General features: G+C 36.5%; 1 protein-coding gene across 1 annotated transcript; it reads left to right on the top strand.

Annotated features, from left to right (window-relative positions):
- The first annotated feature begins 2,148 nt into the window (after window positions 1-2,148).
- LOC149065120 (uncharacterized) lies at window positions 2,149-4,371 on the top strand. Its single transcript, XM_089254297.1, has 4 exons — window positions 2,149-2,502; window positions 2,614-2,817; window positions 3,633-3,750; window positions 3,998-4,371. The coding sequence occupies exons 1-4, from the start codon at window positions 2,293-2,295 to the stop codon at window positions 4,369-4,371; spliced, it is 906 nt and encodes a 301-aa protein (XP_089110423.1). The 5' UTR covers window positions 2,149-2,292.
- Window positions 4,372-16,286: the final 11,915 nt, after the last annotated feature.

Raw genomic sequence — 16,286 nt, 5'->3', positions numbered from 1 at the left:
GAGTTCTTGGAAACTTGTACCGTCTTGTGAAGAGAATATATTGACATTTTTGATGATTCAACTTTATATCGTTGTCTTGGCACCAGTCCTCAACGTCTTCAGTTGATTCTTGTAAATTTTCAATACATTTTTTCCCTTTTTTGTGATTGGTCAACAGGATGGCATCGTCAGCAAATAGACCAAGCATTCCGCGCTGAGGAGCTGGGAAGTCATTGATGTATAGCGCAAAGAGCAGTGGTCCCAAACAAGAACCCTGCGGGACAGACGCTCTTATTGGTCTAACAGTTGAGAGACAGTTGCCATTTTTGACTTGGAATCTTCGATTGGAAAGGTAACTGTTTAAAAAGATGATGAAATAGTCAGGCAAACCCAGGTCAATTAGTTTGGATAATAAGGTCGTGTGATTCGTTTTGTCGAAGGCCTTACATATATCCAGACAGAGAGCACAGACATGTTCCTTGTAGTTGAACGCAGTCATCACGAACTCGGTAACTCTGTGCAGCTGAGTGACGCAAGAATGCCCCCGCCTGAATCCGTGCTGCTCACTTCGAAGAATGCTGTTGAAGGACAGGAAAGCGTCAAGACGTGAAATATAGATACGTTCAAAGACTTTAGAAATGTTACTGAGTAAGCTGATAGGTCTGAAGTTTTGAGAGAAAAGTGGGTCAGTTCCAGATTTATGAAGAGGTTTGACAATAGAAAGTTTCCAGACATTAGGAAAATAGCTTGTCTGAAGCATGCTATTAAATATATTAGTGAATGATTTGAGGATAGAAAGAGGAAGATTTTTAAGAGCGAGATTTGAAATTTCATCATGACCAGAAGCTTTTTTAGTTTTGAGTTTGTTAATCATGCCCCTGATTTCGTCAACATTGGTCAAACCGGCAGCACCCATTCCGCGCAAGGCATCCGAGCGAACTCTATCCAGGAATTCTTGAACTTTTCCATGATGAGCTGAAGCAATACTTCGAGATTGCAGACTGTTTGGCATGAATTGCTTTTCATAGTTATCAGCAAACGTTTCAACAATCTCTTCATTTGTATACAACAGTTGACCTTGTTCGTTTGTAATTTTGTCCACCGCTGGAGATTTTCGTTTACAGATTTTCCACGCCTTCCAAAGTGAGCCATCGGATGCTGTGGCCTCCTCAATGAAGTGGGTGAATCTCTCATTGACATATTCAGTCATTCTCTACCCTGATCGAAATATTACTCATACACGCTTACCTTATTGAAACATCAACCAACAATATAATAAAAAAGACACCAGCGAATAAGGCAAATAAACGAAATACAAAAAAAATTGTATTTTAAAATTTTAGAAAATTGTATTTCCGTGTATTTTCCTTATTCGTTGGTGTCTTCCTAATATTCTTGGGCAATGTTGATCAAATCTTTCATAACAGTGCCCATGAATCATAACACATCCTCATGATATAACAGTAGGTTATAAAGTCCTCCAACAGATGGCAGTAATTCGATATTTCTCTATATTCGGAGCAAACTCGCCATCTATTGCCATGTACCCAAACTTTTGATGCTTGACACCCTTATGACTAAAATATTTATAGGCGACCCTGACCAATGCCAACAAGAAGAAAACAGTAGCGTAACCGCGCCAGCGAGAAAAGGAAACGCCCCTTCTAGCGAGAGGAGAAAAGGAACCGAGCCACGCCACTACATATAGGAGGTAGTGGCCACGCTGGGCGAAAGGGATAGAAAAGGAGCTCAGGGAGAGGAGAGAACTGATAACAGCGTGCCCCCCTGCGAGCACGAAAGAGAGAACTCCTCCTCCTTCCTTCCCTTCCACCTTAGCCGTCCCCCCCCCCCCGTCGCCGCGAGGGAAGAGAGCTGCAAGGCAACAGACTCGTGACGTCACCCAGCCAGGGAACGAATCACAATACAGCCAGGCTAAGACGCCTTCATATACGAGCGGAACCATCAGGCATCCTGGGGGTGTACCACCTATTGATTCTTAATAACCAATCATCCATACGTAAGAATCAGTTCATAAGAATCGCGTTAAGAATCGAGCTCCACATGCAACCACGATGTGATTGTTAATAGTTATTCTTAAGGTCACGTGACAAGGAAAACACAGAAAAATTCCCCTTTTGGGGAATTTTCCAACTGACCAATCACAGCTCTGCGAAATGTTAACAACTACTACTATTAATTTAAAGTTTGTATTTGCCTCATTAGCGGTGGCAACATCCATTCACTATCTGCACGTGCATTTTTGGTGTGGTGTTTACATTCTAATACTAGATTTGTGTACGCATCGATTGAAAAATGGAGAGTAAAAGGAAAAGGAACTACAGGACGACTGCAGCTCATTTTGAGAAAATGGTGACATTTATAGAGGAGCACAGGGAAATGGTGGAGGGCAAGTTTTCCCCGTCCTTCACGAGAGACATGAGGGAAGGACTGTGGGATGACCTTGCCCACATTCTAAACAGCATGCCTTACGGGCCCAAAAAAAACGGGAAGGACTGGAAAAAAGTAAGTGTACACCCTTTCTGTCGCATTTCATAAATTACTAACTGCATAACTTCAGACTCTGTGACGTGGTTCGGAAATAGTTACCCATTCTTTTTTTTTTCTTGTTTTCAGACGTGGGCCAGCTTCAAGTGTGAGATAAAAAAAAAAGCAGCGGCCATTCGGATGGAGGCATCACTGACGGGTGGAGGGGTAGCAAGCTTGATGCCCCTCAACCATCTAGAGGAGAGGGTGGTTGCCCTGATGGGAGATGTGGTTGTGTACGGCGATGATGAAGTGAGAGCACCCAACTCTAGCAGCCGTGCACAGCAGCCCGCAGTTAGTATAATTTATTGTGTGATTGTTCTTAGTTTTAAAATTATTAAATCTGCTGAAACATTACATACTATGTAAAGTTACTTTTTTTTATACATTTATGTTTTTGAAATGAAACATGTTGGGGAGCCTGAACAGCAATGACTGCTGCTCCTACCTCGTACTGATGATAGCTGTATGATGGGTTTGCAACATGAATTGTTCAACATTCCAATCCGTGCCACTGAAGCCATTCCTGATACTGGTAATGGAAAAGCTACAAAATGTAGAATTCAGTAATCACAAGTATGTGGTTATATTGAGCTATTGTGTAATGAGAAATTGTAAATGTCAAGTCCCTGCATTGAGCATGTTAATTCTCAATATACTGTATGCCATCACCAACTTTTTGAGTATACCAAAACTATGTCGCCAACCAGTGCTGTCTTAATGCATGGGCACCTCTGGAGAAGAGGGGCCTCAGAAAAATTAGAAGTGGTTGAATCTTTTGAGAATTTGTCAGATAGGGCCTCAGAAAAAAGACTGCACTGTCCCCCAACATATGTTTATGAGCAACAAACAGAGCATTCTTAATGCAATTTGATGTTCTCGTTCTGCTGGTAACCCTAGCAAAAAGCTCTAAATTAGACCTGATGATTAAAAAAAGTCAACATGCATGCAGCAGTATACCGTACATTGGGATTTAACCTATTCTTCAATAGAATGTTAAAGAATAGTTTCTTGCAAAGGGGATTATTCCATTTATGGAAATGATTCATTGTTTCATATCGATAATTAATATGCGACAATGTTTAATATTTAAGTGCCTTTCTTTTCAGCCATCACAGTGTGCTACAGACACATCCTCTGCATATCCACCTCCTGGCAGTGATGAAGAGTACATTGATGTCAGCATTGTGCAGAGTATGTTGGCGAGTCCGACTCCAGCAGCTTTTGGTAAGAAAAAAATTTCCCTTGTTTTCCCATTGCGAGATAGTTTTATTCCGCTTGAGAAAAAGTAGCATCATGCATGTGTAATGTTTGTTGCATTGTCGTATGGATTACGCAAAGCTCCCTTGGCTATGTGCAGTTAAAATAGGCACAAAATTACCCTACACTTTTACTTTGCCCACCTATTTTAACATGTAGTACATACATTACTTTAACTGCGAAACTTAATGTACAAAATGAAATTATTTTTCAGAACCCGTGGCAAGCTCATCCACAGTGCCCGTGGCAAGCACATCAGCAGTGCCCGTGGCAAGCACATCCACGATGCCCGTGGCAAGCACATCATCGGCACCTGTGACAAGCACTCCCAGACCTCTTCAAAGGTCGTTCACATTCCAGAAGCGACCGAAGAGGAAACGCAAAGAGGAGGCTATCAATAAACTGATCGATTCTAAATCTGGTGCTGCTGATGCCCAGAAAAGAACAGCAGAGGCTCTGCAAGCGGTTGCTGAGGCAATCGGCAGCCAAGAGGAGTGTGTTGAAACAGGACTGCATGCTGTGGCAAATGCTATGAATTCAGTTGCTGCAGCGCTAAACAGAATTGCCACAGCAATTGCAAATAAATGACCCTGCTTTATTTTCATTTAGTTTTTCATCATATTTTTTCCTTTCATCTCGTGGAAATATGTAAATAAAATGTTTTTTAGAACCTCGAGTCTTTTTTTCAAAAACAAATTAAAGATAGTCATACGAATTAACGTATTGTAAAATGTTGTGCCAATAAACAGCTTCTAATTAGTAAAAATTTGATTTTAGATACAATGAAAAATTTCAATTCAATTTCTTATGAAAAACTGACCCTCTGGACAACAGCAATAACCTACAAATAATGGCCACTAATGTGACAGTTGCTTGGAGATTTGGTAAGTTCCTGTTGTACAGTAATGCTGCTGTTTAGAGATTTCTTTTGAGACACGATTTGGTGCTAGCTACTAGTTAGCACGGTGAATATGGATGCACGAATCATGCATCAAATTACATTTTTACTTCAAATTTTAGGTAATCTACTTTTTTTGTGTTACTGCTTCACTTATAGCAAAATAATATGCTAACATTTTGAAGTGTAGTGAAATTCTCAATATTTCAAGACGGGTGGCCAACCATTTCTGTGGCTGTGCTACAATCTAGATTTTCGATGCACATGCCACACTGCAAATTTTAAAATGAGGCTACACACACATCCCATTCTCTCCGTTCGTGCAAAATATTTGACTGCCGTCTTATTTTCATAAAAATGTTCAGTTTGTCACTGTTTTTAGTTCTATATTTTTTGATAAATTAGACTATCGCAATGCAGATTGTGTTTGCGTGTGTATCGGCAGATGAGTTCAACTTATACGTACACACCGGAACTCGGGCTGCTTGCCTCCCCTCCTCCAATAAACTTTGTATGAGGGCTCAGCCATCAACTACAGATAGGAGACCTCTGCAGTGTTTGCCATAAACGTCATTGAGACTACCTAGCAAGTCTGCCACATTTTGAACCACAGCATCCTATTCCGGCATAGAATATATACCTGATTGACTCACAAATACCGCATAGTGATTGCCAATTTTGAGCCCGATCATTTTTCCTCGCAACGATGATACTGGCACAAAGCAGGGAATCCCCCCCCCCGAATATTCTGAGGGATAATGGAATATTTATTATATGTCACAAGCAGAGTGCGAAGGCCTATCTCTAGGTGGTAATGGATGTCTCACATGCCGACACTCCTGAATCTTGTACACATGGTACGTCAAGCACCTATGCCCAAAGACGAAAAACCAAACGGAAGTGCATCGAATACAAAGTCATCACATAATTTATTACTTTGAGTGCCTACCACACTGAGTATAGTTTTGGCATCCTGTAATGCATTTATAAGATGTTCAAAATTTGAGAATTTTTTTTAAATTCAAGAATGGAATTAAAATTTTTGAAAAGCATTCACATGCCACAACCAAGATTGTTCCTTCCGCAGTGATATTTTTTTCAGAGGTGAGGGAAAAAACTACCGTATATAATTGAGTTGTGCTAAATAGAAGAAAACACAAAGAACTTGTATGAATTCCCAACACTGGTATTTGCAAATCCACATAACCTGTGGCCTTGCCAACTTATAATTTAATTACCTACTACATCATTTAACGAATGGACCCTAAAATGAAACAATTATAAATATCAGTACTGATGGCAAAAAAAATGAAACTTGCTAATCACACAGTACAGATAGTGTATTAAGAAAAAAAAAATCAATCGTTGCCTGAATAAAGGTTACTAACAAAAATTTTATTCGTTGATTAATGGTTGACAAAATTTCATTCATTGTGTTTTTAAATGACAATTTCTGTGACGCTGTAAAATACAAATACATTACACAATGCTCAAATAATGTCTGCCTTTATTTTTTTGTTCAATATTTATCTACAAAAAATAAAACAAGCAGTCGAGTTCGCTTATAAGATACCCCTTTGGTGATTAAGAGTCTTGCTGCATGTTAAACATTGTTGAATGTGTATTTTTGAGGATGCAATTTCTTTTATAAAGTGTCTCTTGAAATTTATCTCTAAACACCCATTCCCGCAGGGTTTATTTCTTTTATTTTTCATGGCTGCTCTCATGATAATATATTGCAATGAAATATAATTTAATATTGATATAATACAATGATCATGATGGCTAAGATTCCATAAGCAGGATTGCGACAAATTTGGCAATTTTCAATTCCGTCAAAGTCTTTCCTTCTTGGTGACCTAGATTTTTTTGCTAACCATAACATCTGCAACATGGTGAAAATCAAGATGGCCGAAATGAAAAGAAATTTGGCACTCTTTTTTTGGCAAGAATATCATGAGAAAAAAGCTGGAACCAATGAAGAAAATATTGGCTGCAAGATTCACCAACCCATCACATTTGGGCTTCGAGTTCTTATTCTGGCAAATCCAATGCCAACCGAGTTTCTTGGTACGATTTATGTTTGAAACCATGCTAGTGGTACATTTTGGGCAAAAAACTATATTTTTTGCAGGTATCATGCTGAAAAACTCCTCAGACTATACTTTTTCATAGATGAGCTGAGAATGCCATTAATGCCTGACATCTGCCATTAAAATAAAAATTCTCAAGCAAAGGATACGTGATGACAAACAGGGCTTCGAGTCAATAATGATGAACACTACATAATGAGACGTAAGACACTGGTAAAAATAGGAACTGGCGCAAAAGAAATTGATAATGGCAGCACGTTACCTTCAAAAAACGTTACTGTCACCAATGAAACATTTTGAAAGCTACAATGCCAAGGTGGGCGATAGAAAATAATCGCCAAATTTGGTGCAACCCTGCTTATGGAATCTTAGCCGTCATTATAGCACAGGAAAAACATAGCAAGCTTTATATTTCCTAATGATTCTTCTTTCATTACAAACCAATAACAAAGGAATGGGTCAGCTCCCTAGCAATTAATAAACAGCAAGACAATCTTGTTGGTTGAGTGTGAGAGAATTGAACCCACAAGCTACGAAAAATGTACCAAGTACAGATGTAGGTTATCAGTAGATTCAAGTGTATTATTACACGTTGCAAGGAAATGAATTGTCACCAGAAAAACATGTGCCAATCATGAGCGTTCTGGCAATATTCACCATGCTCCACACAGCAGTGAGCTTCTGATTTGGAAAGCCTAAATTATGACCAACATGTATCTTATAAGTAAGATATGCTGCTATATGCAATACTACTGTATACAAGGTATGCTAATACAAAACCGTGTGTGTCATATCCAGAGTATGTTATAAATGTACTCGACTGTATCCCCACCAAAATAATAGAAAATCATATTTTGGCTGACTATAGTCGTAATTATGATTGGCTGGAGGCATCAATATTCAGAAGAGATTGGTATGACATCTCGCATCTTAATTCCAAACCTAATGAACAAAAAAAAAAAAAAAAAAAATCAACCATTAACTTATAAATACAGTTGAACTAGGGTTAATAGAAGCATTAAGGAAATTAGCACATTGTATCAATGATGAGGCAAATGAAAGGAAATAAGCGATGAATAATTACATGGAAATGCATATCAATTCTCGCTAATCTGGAACATTTCTGCATTACATGATCATATATTCCCCACATACAAAGCTACAACTACATACTTTGTTGGCTGGGGGACGAGCATGCATTTCACAGCCCAATGTAATGTAACCGGGACCCACCTACTTGCAACGGTGTATGCACTTGTGTTAATTTTTGAATATGTTGTATCCAGAGGCAGGTGCACTGGCCAAGCGCCCGGGTCAACAACTTCTGAAGGGTCTTGAAAAACCATAACTTTGCACTTTTTTCTAATTTAAGCATTTCCTCAATGTTTTCTCTTGCACCCGGGACTTCATCTGACTAAAATCCACTTTTGGTTGTATCTTGTGTGATCAGCTAGTCATCTTGGCCAAAAAAACATTTCGTCTCATAAAAATGTTCTCTTTTCATCAACATAGTAATTGACAAGACACCATTGTAATAAACAGCAAAGTTCTCACGCAAAGCCAATTCATGATTTATATATATATATATTTTGCATTCAAGAGTTAAGAGGACATTTGCCCATCAGCTATACCAAACTTTTAAATAGTTTATCATGCAATTCGAGGCATGCAATTGAAGTTTAAAACTTACGCTTCAGTTAAGTGAAATTCATCTCGATGAATCGTTCCCTCAACCTTTCTGCGCCCCTACTTCTCGGGTGGGTAGAGGTTTCATCATCCGGTGGAGGCAAATGATCGTCATCATCCAGCGGTACGTTGCACACAAAATCCATTTTCTCATCAATGCACATATTGTGCAACACCACGCATGCATTTACGATTTTGGATGCCGTTGTTGGCTTATATTTCATCGTTCTGGTCTTGCTTAAACACCTAAACCGTGACTTTAAAACACCGTTGCACCTTTCTATAATACACCGAGCAGAAGTATGGGCGGTGTTATAATCCCTTTCTGCGGCAGTTTGGGGATTGCAGACTGGTATCAAAAGCCATGGTTCAAGGGGGTACCCGCTGTCACCTGGAAAGTAAATTATTTAATTACAATTCACAGAAATGGGAACAATAATGTATTTCTCAATATTGGCTGTGGTATGGTGGCATCATTGAGGATAATGAAGAAAAATAATACAAACCTAGAAGAATGCCGGCTTGATCAGAGTGAAGATGTTCATCCTCTAGCCTTCTCCGTATGACATCATTCCTCCAAATAAAAGAGTCATGCGTACAGCCAGGATATCTAGCATTTACATGCAAGATCCTCATATCTACATCACATATCTGTGAGAATACAAAAAAATATGCTGTGCTAAGATAAAGGTAAACCACGTCACTTCAACATAGTTTTGTGATTATTTTTATAGTAAGAAATTTTCAAAATCATATGGCTCACCAGCTCTGTGTTGATTGAGTGATAGAATTTTCTGTTTACATAGGCATGTTCAGGATATCTGCTATCAGTTAATGAAGGTGCCTCGATTGCAACGTGCGTGCAATCTATAGCGCCTATGACCCCAGGAAACCCCAATTCTTGCATGAATCTGAGCCGTAAGTTAGAATACTCAGATGCTGCGGGGAACACAACATATTTGTCGAGCAGTAGGTCATTTATGGCATCTGTAACTTTTATTATGGAGTTACTGACCGATTGTTGGCTGATGCAAAAATTCAAATCCTGGCTCAAACTTTTTTGGTAGGACCCTGTTGCGTAAAACCGCAAAGCACAAAGCACCTGTAACAGTCAAAAAAAAGGTTTTTAATCAATTTTTCGATGAAGAACCAAAAAGTTATGAACAATGTATCCCGCCTATAACCCTTTTTAAAAACAATAAAAAGAAACATTGTAATCAGAGAAAAGTTTTAAATGTAGTAGGGACCATTAAAATAAGCCGAATTAAAAACTTCGTGGGAACGTCATATGCAATGCTGCCACCACTGGCGTCGGAGCCGTGGGTGCTCAAGCACCCACGGAAGATTGTAGAAAGGGTCCGAGCACCCACAGAATTGATTCAAAAATCGGAATTTCCTACATGAATCTCAAGACGGGCACCCACAGGTTCGAAACACTTCCGACGCCCCTGGCTGCCACTGTGTATATATACGTTAGGAATCATTTTATGCAAACATAAATGTTATGTGTGTGTACATACATAAATTTATATTTCTGTATGCATTATATATATTGAGATGTCTCAAATCTCCATAAGTTTTTGCTTCTGTACAAGCATTTCATATGGAGGCTATTTACATTACAAAAAAAGCTCGCAGATTTGCAATCACTTCGGTCATTGCCATAGTTATTGGAAATATTGAGAGATTAGAAATATTTTAAAGGGGTCATCATTACATGGGGTTGTAAATAATAGAGTTATTCAATGGATATATATATTACATTACCTTACATTTTATATATATTAAAGGTATATATAGGCATCTTTTTCTCTGCCACCTCCTTGGGCATTTCACCTGTTGTGGCGTTGTATTTGTATTACAATAGTATCAAGATTGTGAAATGTAGGGAGGGGGAACTTGAGGGATCTGCCCCCCCCCCCCGAACGAAATTTCTGTCTACACCCTCGGGGGGGGGGGAAGAGAATAAAAGTCCACATTCATGATAACAGACAATATTTATCATAAGCGCATATTTGTGAGGAAGGCTGACTGAAACAATTATTCATAAAGATATTATGAAGATAAGGTGGCAAATATTGAAGGGGATCAGGTCGATTCACGTTTAGGCCAATGATGATTATAGTTGGACATTATTTATATGTACGAATCCAAATATATTAACTGATCATCAAATGTGCCTTTTATTTTGGTACAAAGTTTCTATGACTGATGAATCATTATTTTTCAGTATTGTTGTTGCTTAGTCTCTTCAGTGAAACCTACATGGTTCCGATTTACTATATGATTTTAAAACCCGAAGATTTACCATAGTTTAAAAAGCAAGCATGTATTCAAAATGGCCGAAAAGTAAAAACTTTATTAATAAATTATTTAAATTTAGCATATATATATATATATATTTGAAATTCTTACCCTTTTCTCGACGGATATCGCTGTCTTCAGCTCCGACTTCGGCTGCAACATGCCTCGCAATTCCAAACACAACTTCCGAACATTTGTTTTTGATAACCGGTACATTCGTCGGAATTCTTTATTCGGTAACAGAAATGGATCAATCGCTGGCGGTTTTACATATATTCCGATATCTTCGCCAGAATCATCATCCGAGGATGAGGAGCCATAGAAATATTCTAACAAAACAAGAGTTGACGCCATGATCGACAAACAAGATGACTGTCGTAAGCGGAAGAATCGGACATAAGAAGTGGGTAGCCTCGATTCTTAACTCGATTGTTAACTACGGAAGGAAAACGATTCTTAGTTAAGAATGTGGTTGCAAAATTCCCTCTCGATTCTTAACTAAAGATCAAATCCGTAGTTAAGAATCAGATTCTTATTAAGAATCAATAGGTGGTACACCCCCTGGTCCTCGCCGAAGGGTTGCTGCACGAAATCGTCGCTTCGGAAATGACCGCCAAACAGAGGGGGAAAAAAATCGCGTCGGTAAATGTGGCATAGCAACCTAAGGGTACGTCCATAGTGCACCGCTTCCCGCTTCTCGCTTTATTGCTTAAACCGCGGCAGTTGTAGAAGGCGAGATGATCCCTCGCGATTCTAGCCGGTGGTGGTTATAGTGCACCGCTCGCGGGAGCGTCTGCTTGCATGAGCAGTTGGCATCGTGGAGCTATCACGTGGGGATCTATTGTGTTTTTGTTGACAACAAAAAATATTTATCATAAAATTAAACATGAAAGAATGACGAATGCACATGAAATGAATAGGACTCGCCTTGAAGTTGCTATAGGTTTAGTGTAATCGCTAATAATAGTTAATTAATTAATTGATGATAAATCAGCGATTTCGCTTTTAGTGCCACAACAAATTTTCGATTAAAAAAACAAGAATTAATCGTTACAAAATTCCGTTTGATTTAGTTTTATCGTTAATTAGTTTATATTAATGATAAAACTAAATCATGATCGATAATCAACTAATAACGATAAAACTGAACTGGCCGATAATTAGTTAATCAACTAATTAACGGCAAAATTTGTTGGATTTCGTTTTAGCGTTAATTAGTTAATTAACTCTAAAACGAAATCCAACGGTATTTCGATTAATTAACGATATCGTTTTTATTACGTCAACTAATTAACGATTAGTATTAACAATAATTAGGCGTCATAAAAACTCCGTTGAATTTAGTATGATCATTAATGATTCTTAATTAATTAACGATTTCGCTTATTATGTCATAACTAATTAACGATTAGTATTAGCAACAATTATCCGTCACAAAAACTCCGTTGGATTCAGTATAATCGTTAATTAACCGTAATTAATGATTAATCAACGATATCCCTTTTATTATGTCATATCTAGTTAACGATTAGTATTAACAATAATTATTCGTCATAAAACTCCGTTGGATTCAGTATTACCATTGATGATCCTTAATTAATAACCGATTTCGCTTATATTATGCCATAACTAGTTAACGATTAGTATTGACAATAATTAATTCTCACAAAAACTCCAATTGGATTCACTATAATTGTTAATTTTCCTTAATTACTTAATGATTAACGATTTTGCTTTTATTATGTCATAATTAATCAACGATTAGTAATAACGATAATTAATCGTTACAAAAACTCCGTCGATTTACTATTCCACTATAAAACGAACACAGAGGAAAGTATCCGTTTTAAAGTGCAAGCGGTGAGCCGGCCAAGCGAGAAAAAGAAATAACAATTCATTCCGGTTAAAGCGGGTAAAATCAGTTTCAGCCGGTAAAAGCAGGTAGGCGGGCGCACTATGGCCGCCCCAATGAGTTTTCACGATCTATTTTTAGCCGCGATAAAGCGAGTAGCGAGAAGCGGTTCACTATGGACGTACCCTAACAGAATTCCCCGCGCGCTAAAAATGCTTGGCAAATGCGTATGAAAAATTCAATTTGTGGGAGAAACGAGGAATTTCAAGGAACGGATTTACTATGGGAAATAAACCACGTTTCACGAAATTATTGGTAAACAACAGGGTGAATTCGTAACAGTTCGTGTGATGACGATCAAGTAATTAATCTTAAACACAAAAGTATATAGCAAAAAAAAAAATTCTTCACTTTTTTTTCAGGTTTTTAGTGAAAATAAAATATTCCTATATATCCCTTACCCCGATCCTTAATTTCAGGATAAAAGTGGCATACAAAAATATATATAGTCAATTTAGATTACATTAAGAAAATTTCTTCTGGATATTAAATGATTGTGTGAAGTTAAGGATTTGATAAACTACTACCTCTAGATATTTGAAATTTACTAAAAAAATTCTTAAAGATTTTAGGAGCATTTATTTTATCAGAATTTTCTTCAGGATATTACAAATTCTGAATTTTTGAATAGCACACACAGGTTCAATAATGTAAATTGACGAGCTCAATGAGTGAATAAATTTATTTATTAAAAAAATATTCAAACATAATGTACATTACTGATGAAAGCAAGATTTTACAAATATCATTCACAATTTCACATATTTTTCTACACTATGTAATCAATTATTACGCTGCTTTAGAGAACCAGTAAACTTTGGGAATTACAAAAAAAATATGCTTAAATAACAGAAATATAGTTTTTCTTGAAACTGCGTGACCCAACAGCAATTAATCTGGAAAAAAAATATATATATATATATTCAAAAGCAATACTTTAAGAGAGCCAAGATAAAAACTCAACAACTGCAAATTGAAAATTACAATTATGGCAAAAAATAGTCTACGCGTACATGGTAAATACCCATATTTCGTTATCTGTGACCCTAGTAATAGGTCAATACAGGGGCGCAACAAAATACTTTGTCCCCCGGGCAAGCCATAATTTTGGTACCCCCTTGCATGTAGAAACAGTTAAAGGATGAATTCTGCACCCCTTCTGGTCCAGCGCCTGGGGCACCAGACCCACATGCCCCCCCCCCCCGGTTGCAGCCATGGGCCAATAATAAGCTAATCTTAAAATCCTAATAAATGTATAAAAACATCACATTAGGATAGATAATCACCAATAAAATACACACATTGATTCCTTTTAATAAATATATTTGTCTGTAGCTAGTATCCTCCGAACCAAGCTTTCTCTCCTCATCTAAAAAGTAAACAAATAAGCAATGACGAGTAAAAATGAAACTCAAACTTTTCTTAAAAATATAAAGACACTGAGGCTCTATAACATTATTAGTGTAAGTGCATAATGTAATTTTTTCTGACACCACACAGTAATTCATTGTGTACAATAGATAGATGCCGATACGTATAGCAAACTATTTTCAGAATTTTACCATTACTCATCCAATAATTTAAAAGAATAATATAGAAATTGCAGGTGACTAAAAGATGAAAAAGACAAATATTTAAGATACCAAAAAAAAATACAAGAAAGACATATTTATGTAAAGATATTCAGATAAATTTCACTTCGTTTTAGAATCTTTCAAATTCCTCGTATTCAGAGGAATGAATGTGTGAAATGATGTTGGCAGAGTGATAAATAGTTACACCTGCGCACTCACTAAAGTGGGGGAGCCTATTTCATAACTTCAGTACCTAGATTGAGTATATATATATAGCTTAGTTACCATATAGCAGGTATTTTATTTCTTAAGATAGTTCACTAGACCCAATAATTAAGAATCTGTCTTTCATTATATATTGGTCATATCAACAAAATATGACAAAAATATTAAAAAAAAAAGTTATCCATATATAAGTCTACCAAACAATCCAAAAACGAATTCTAAGCAACACCACCTTCTTGGCTAATAAATGAAATATAGTCAGCAATGAGGTTTGTTAAAAATTCATGATGGAAAAAAATTTAATTTAACCATGTTGAGGGACAGGGAAATCCAACAAGGCATTTTACCTGTTTCAGCAATTAACTTGCTATTTATGCTTCACACTCGTAACATGTCCCATATATGTACTTTGGTATTCAGTTTCCAATTTGGACAAGCACATACGCTGAATAATTTTTTTATCCATTGCATTTTCATTTCTTTTTTCCTTAATCTTTTTTTCTTTGTCAATTTTATGGGCGATGACAGTTTTCTAATTTGTCTCCGCTTTGCTAGAGCACGAGTAGCATTCGCAAAAGAAAGTCGTTAGATGTTCCAATCAAGGAATTTGTATTTTGTTTACTTTTTTCCCAGTTGACTTACGATCAAACCTTTCTTCTTGTTCCTCATGGCAGAAGAAAGACGTTTTCACATGTTTCTCACAACACCGATCCAAAAATATATGTGCAATCTATGCAATGAGATATGGTGGTGACAGTTGACGAAACTTCGTCTACTGAAAATTATGCACACATTGTTGAGCTTAATACTCATTTAAAAAAGTAATTGTTACGCGTCTTTTGTATCAACTTACCTGAAAATTTGTTCATGCCAATGTCAATGTAAAAAAATATTAACATTTATAATGCGTTTTGACGGTTATAATGTCAATTTCTATTTTTTTATCTTTCTCACAGTAATTGCTAATTTGCCTCAAATATTACTCTCAGAACATATTAGATAGATAACAGACTGCGAAATAAATTCAATTGAATTTTTACCTCATCAGTTTTTTAATCTATGGCTTTTTTTAATTTGCTGAGCATCAAGTGTTTGAAGCGGCAGGCTTTTCAAAGCATTAAAGGGATGAATAAAAGTAAGAGATAGCAATATAAAAAAACAGTACGTTATTGAACATTGAAGTTATTTTCATGTGTTCGTATGGTGTTGGGTCTGAGAAAAAAATTTCAACATTTCTGCTTCACAATACTTAAGTGCGTTTTTCTCAAATTGATTACTGGCGAATGATTTGACATTGTTATGCAATTTTTCACACTTACTAAGCTATTATATAGATAGAATTTTTGAGATTCATTGAAAATTTTAAAAATGTTTTAATTTAAGAAAAATTATAAAAATGTCTAAAATTTAAGAAAAATTATAAAAATGTCTAATATTTAAGAAAAATTATAAAAATGTCTAAAATTTAAGAAAAATTATAAAAATGTCTAAAATTTAAGAAAAATTATAAAAATGTCTAAAATTTAAGAAAAATTATAAAAATGTCTAAAATTTAAGAAAAATTATAAAAATGTCTAAAATTTAAGAAAAATTTCTTAATTTTCTCCTCCTCGTCTCGCTGGCCCAGTATGTGAGGCGCAGAACAAAACAGTACATTTGTTTTCGCCGCTATTTCGTACCTCTCCGCTCACATCCCCAGTATGAATTTATGAAAGTTGGATAAATCGCATCACTAATTTTCACGAGTTTGAATGACTAATTAGTTAATCGATTATGATTTCAATTAGCATCAGGATGAAAAATAACTATAA

This window comes from Pholcus phalangioides, unplaced genomic scaffold (assembly GCF_987345545.1).
Source record: "Pholcus phalangioides strain wild (caught in Gottingen) unplaced genomic scaffold, Ppha-v1.0 ptg000041l_1, whole genome shotgun sequence".
In the NCBI taxonomy this organism is placed as follows: Eukaryota; Metazoa; Arthropoda; class Arachnida; order Araneae; family Pholcidae; genus Pholcus; species Pholcus phalangioides.
Note: the sequence above shows the minus strand (reverse complement) of the source record. Positions and strands in the feature narration are given on the sequence as shown.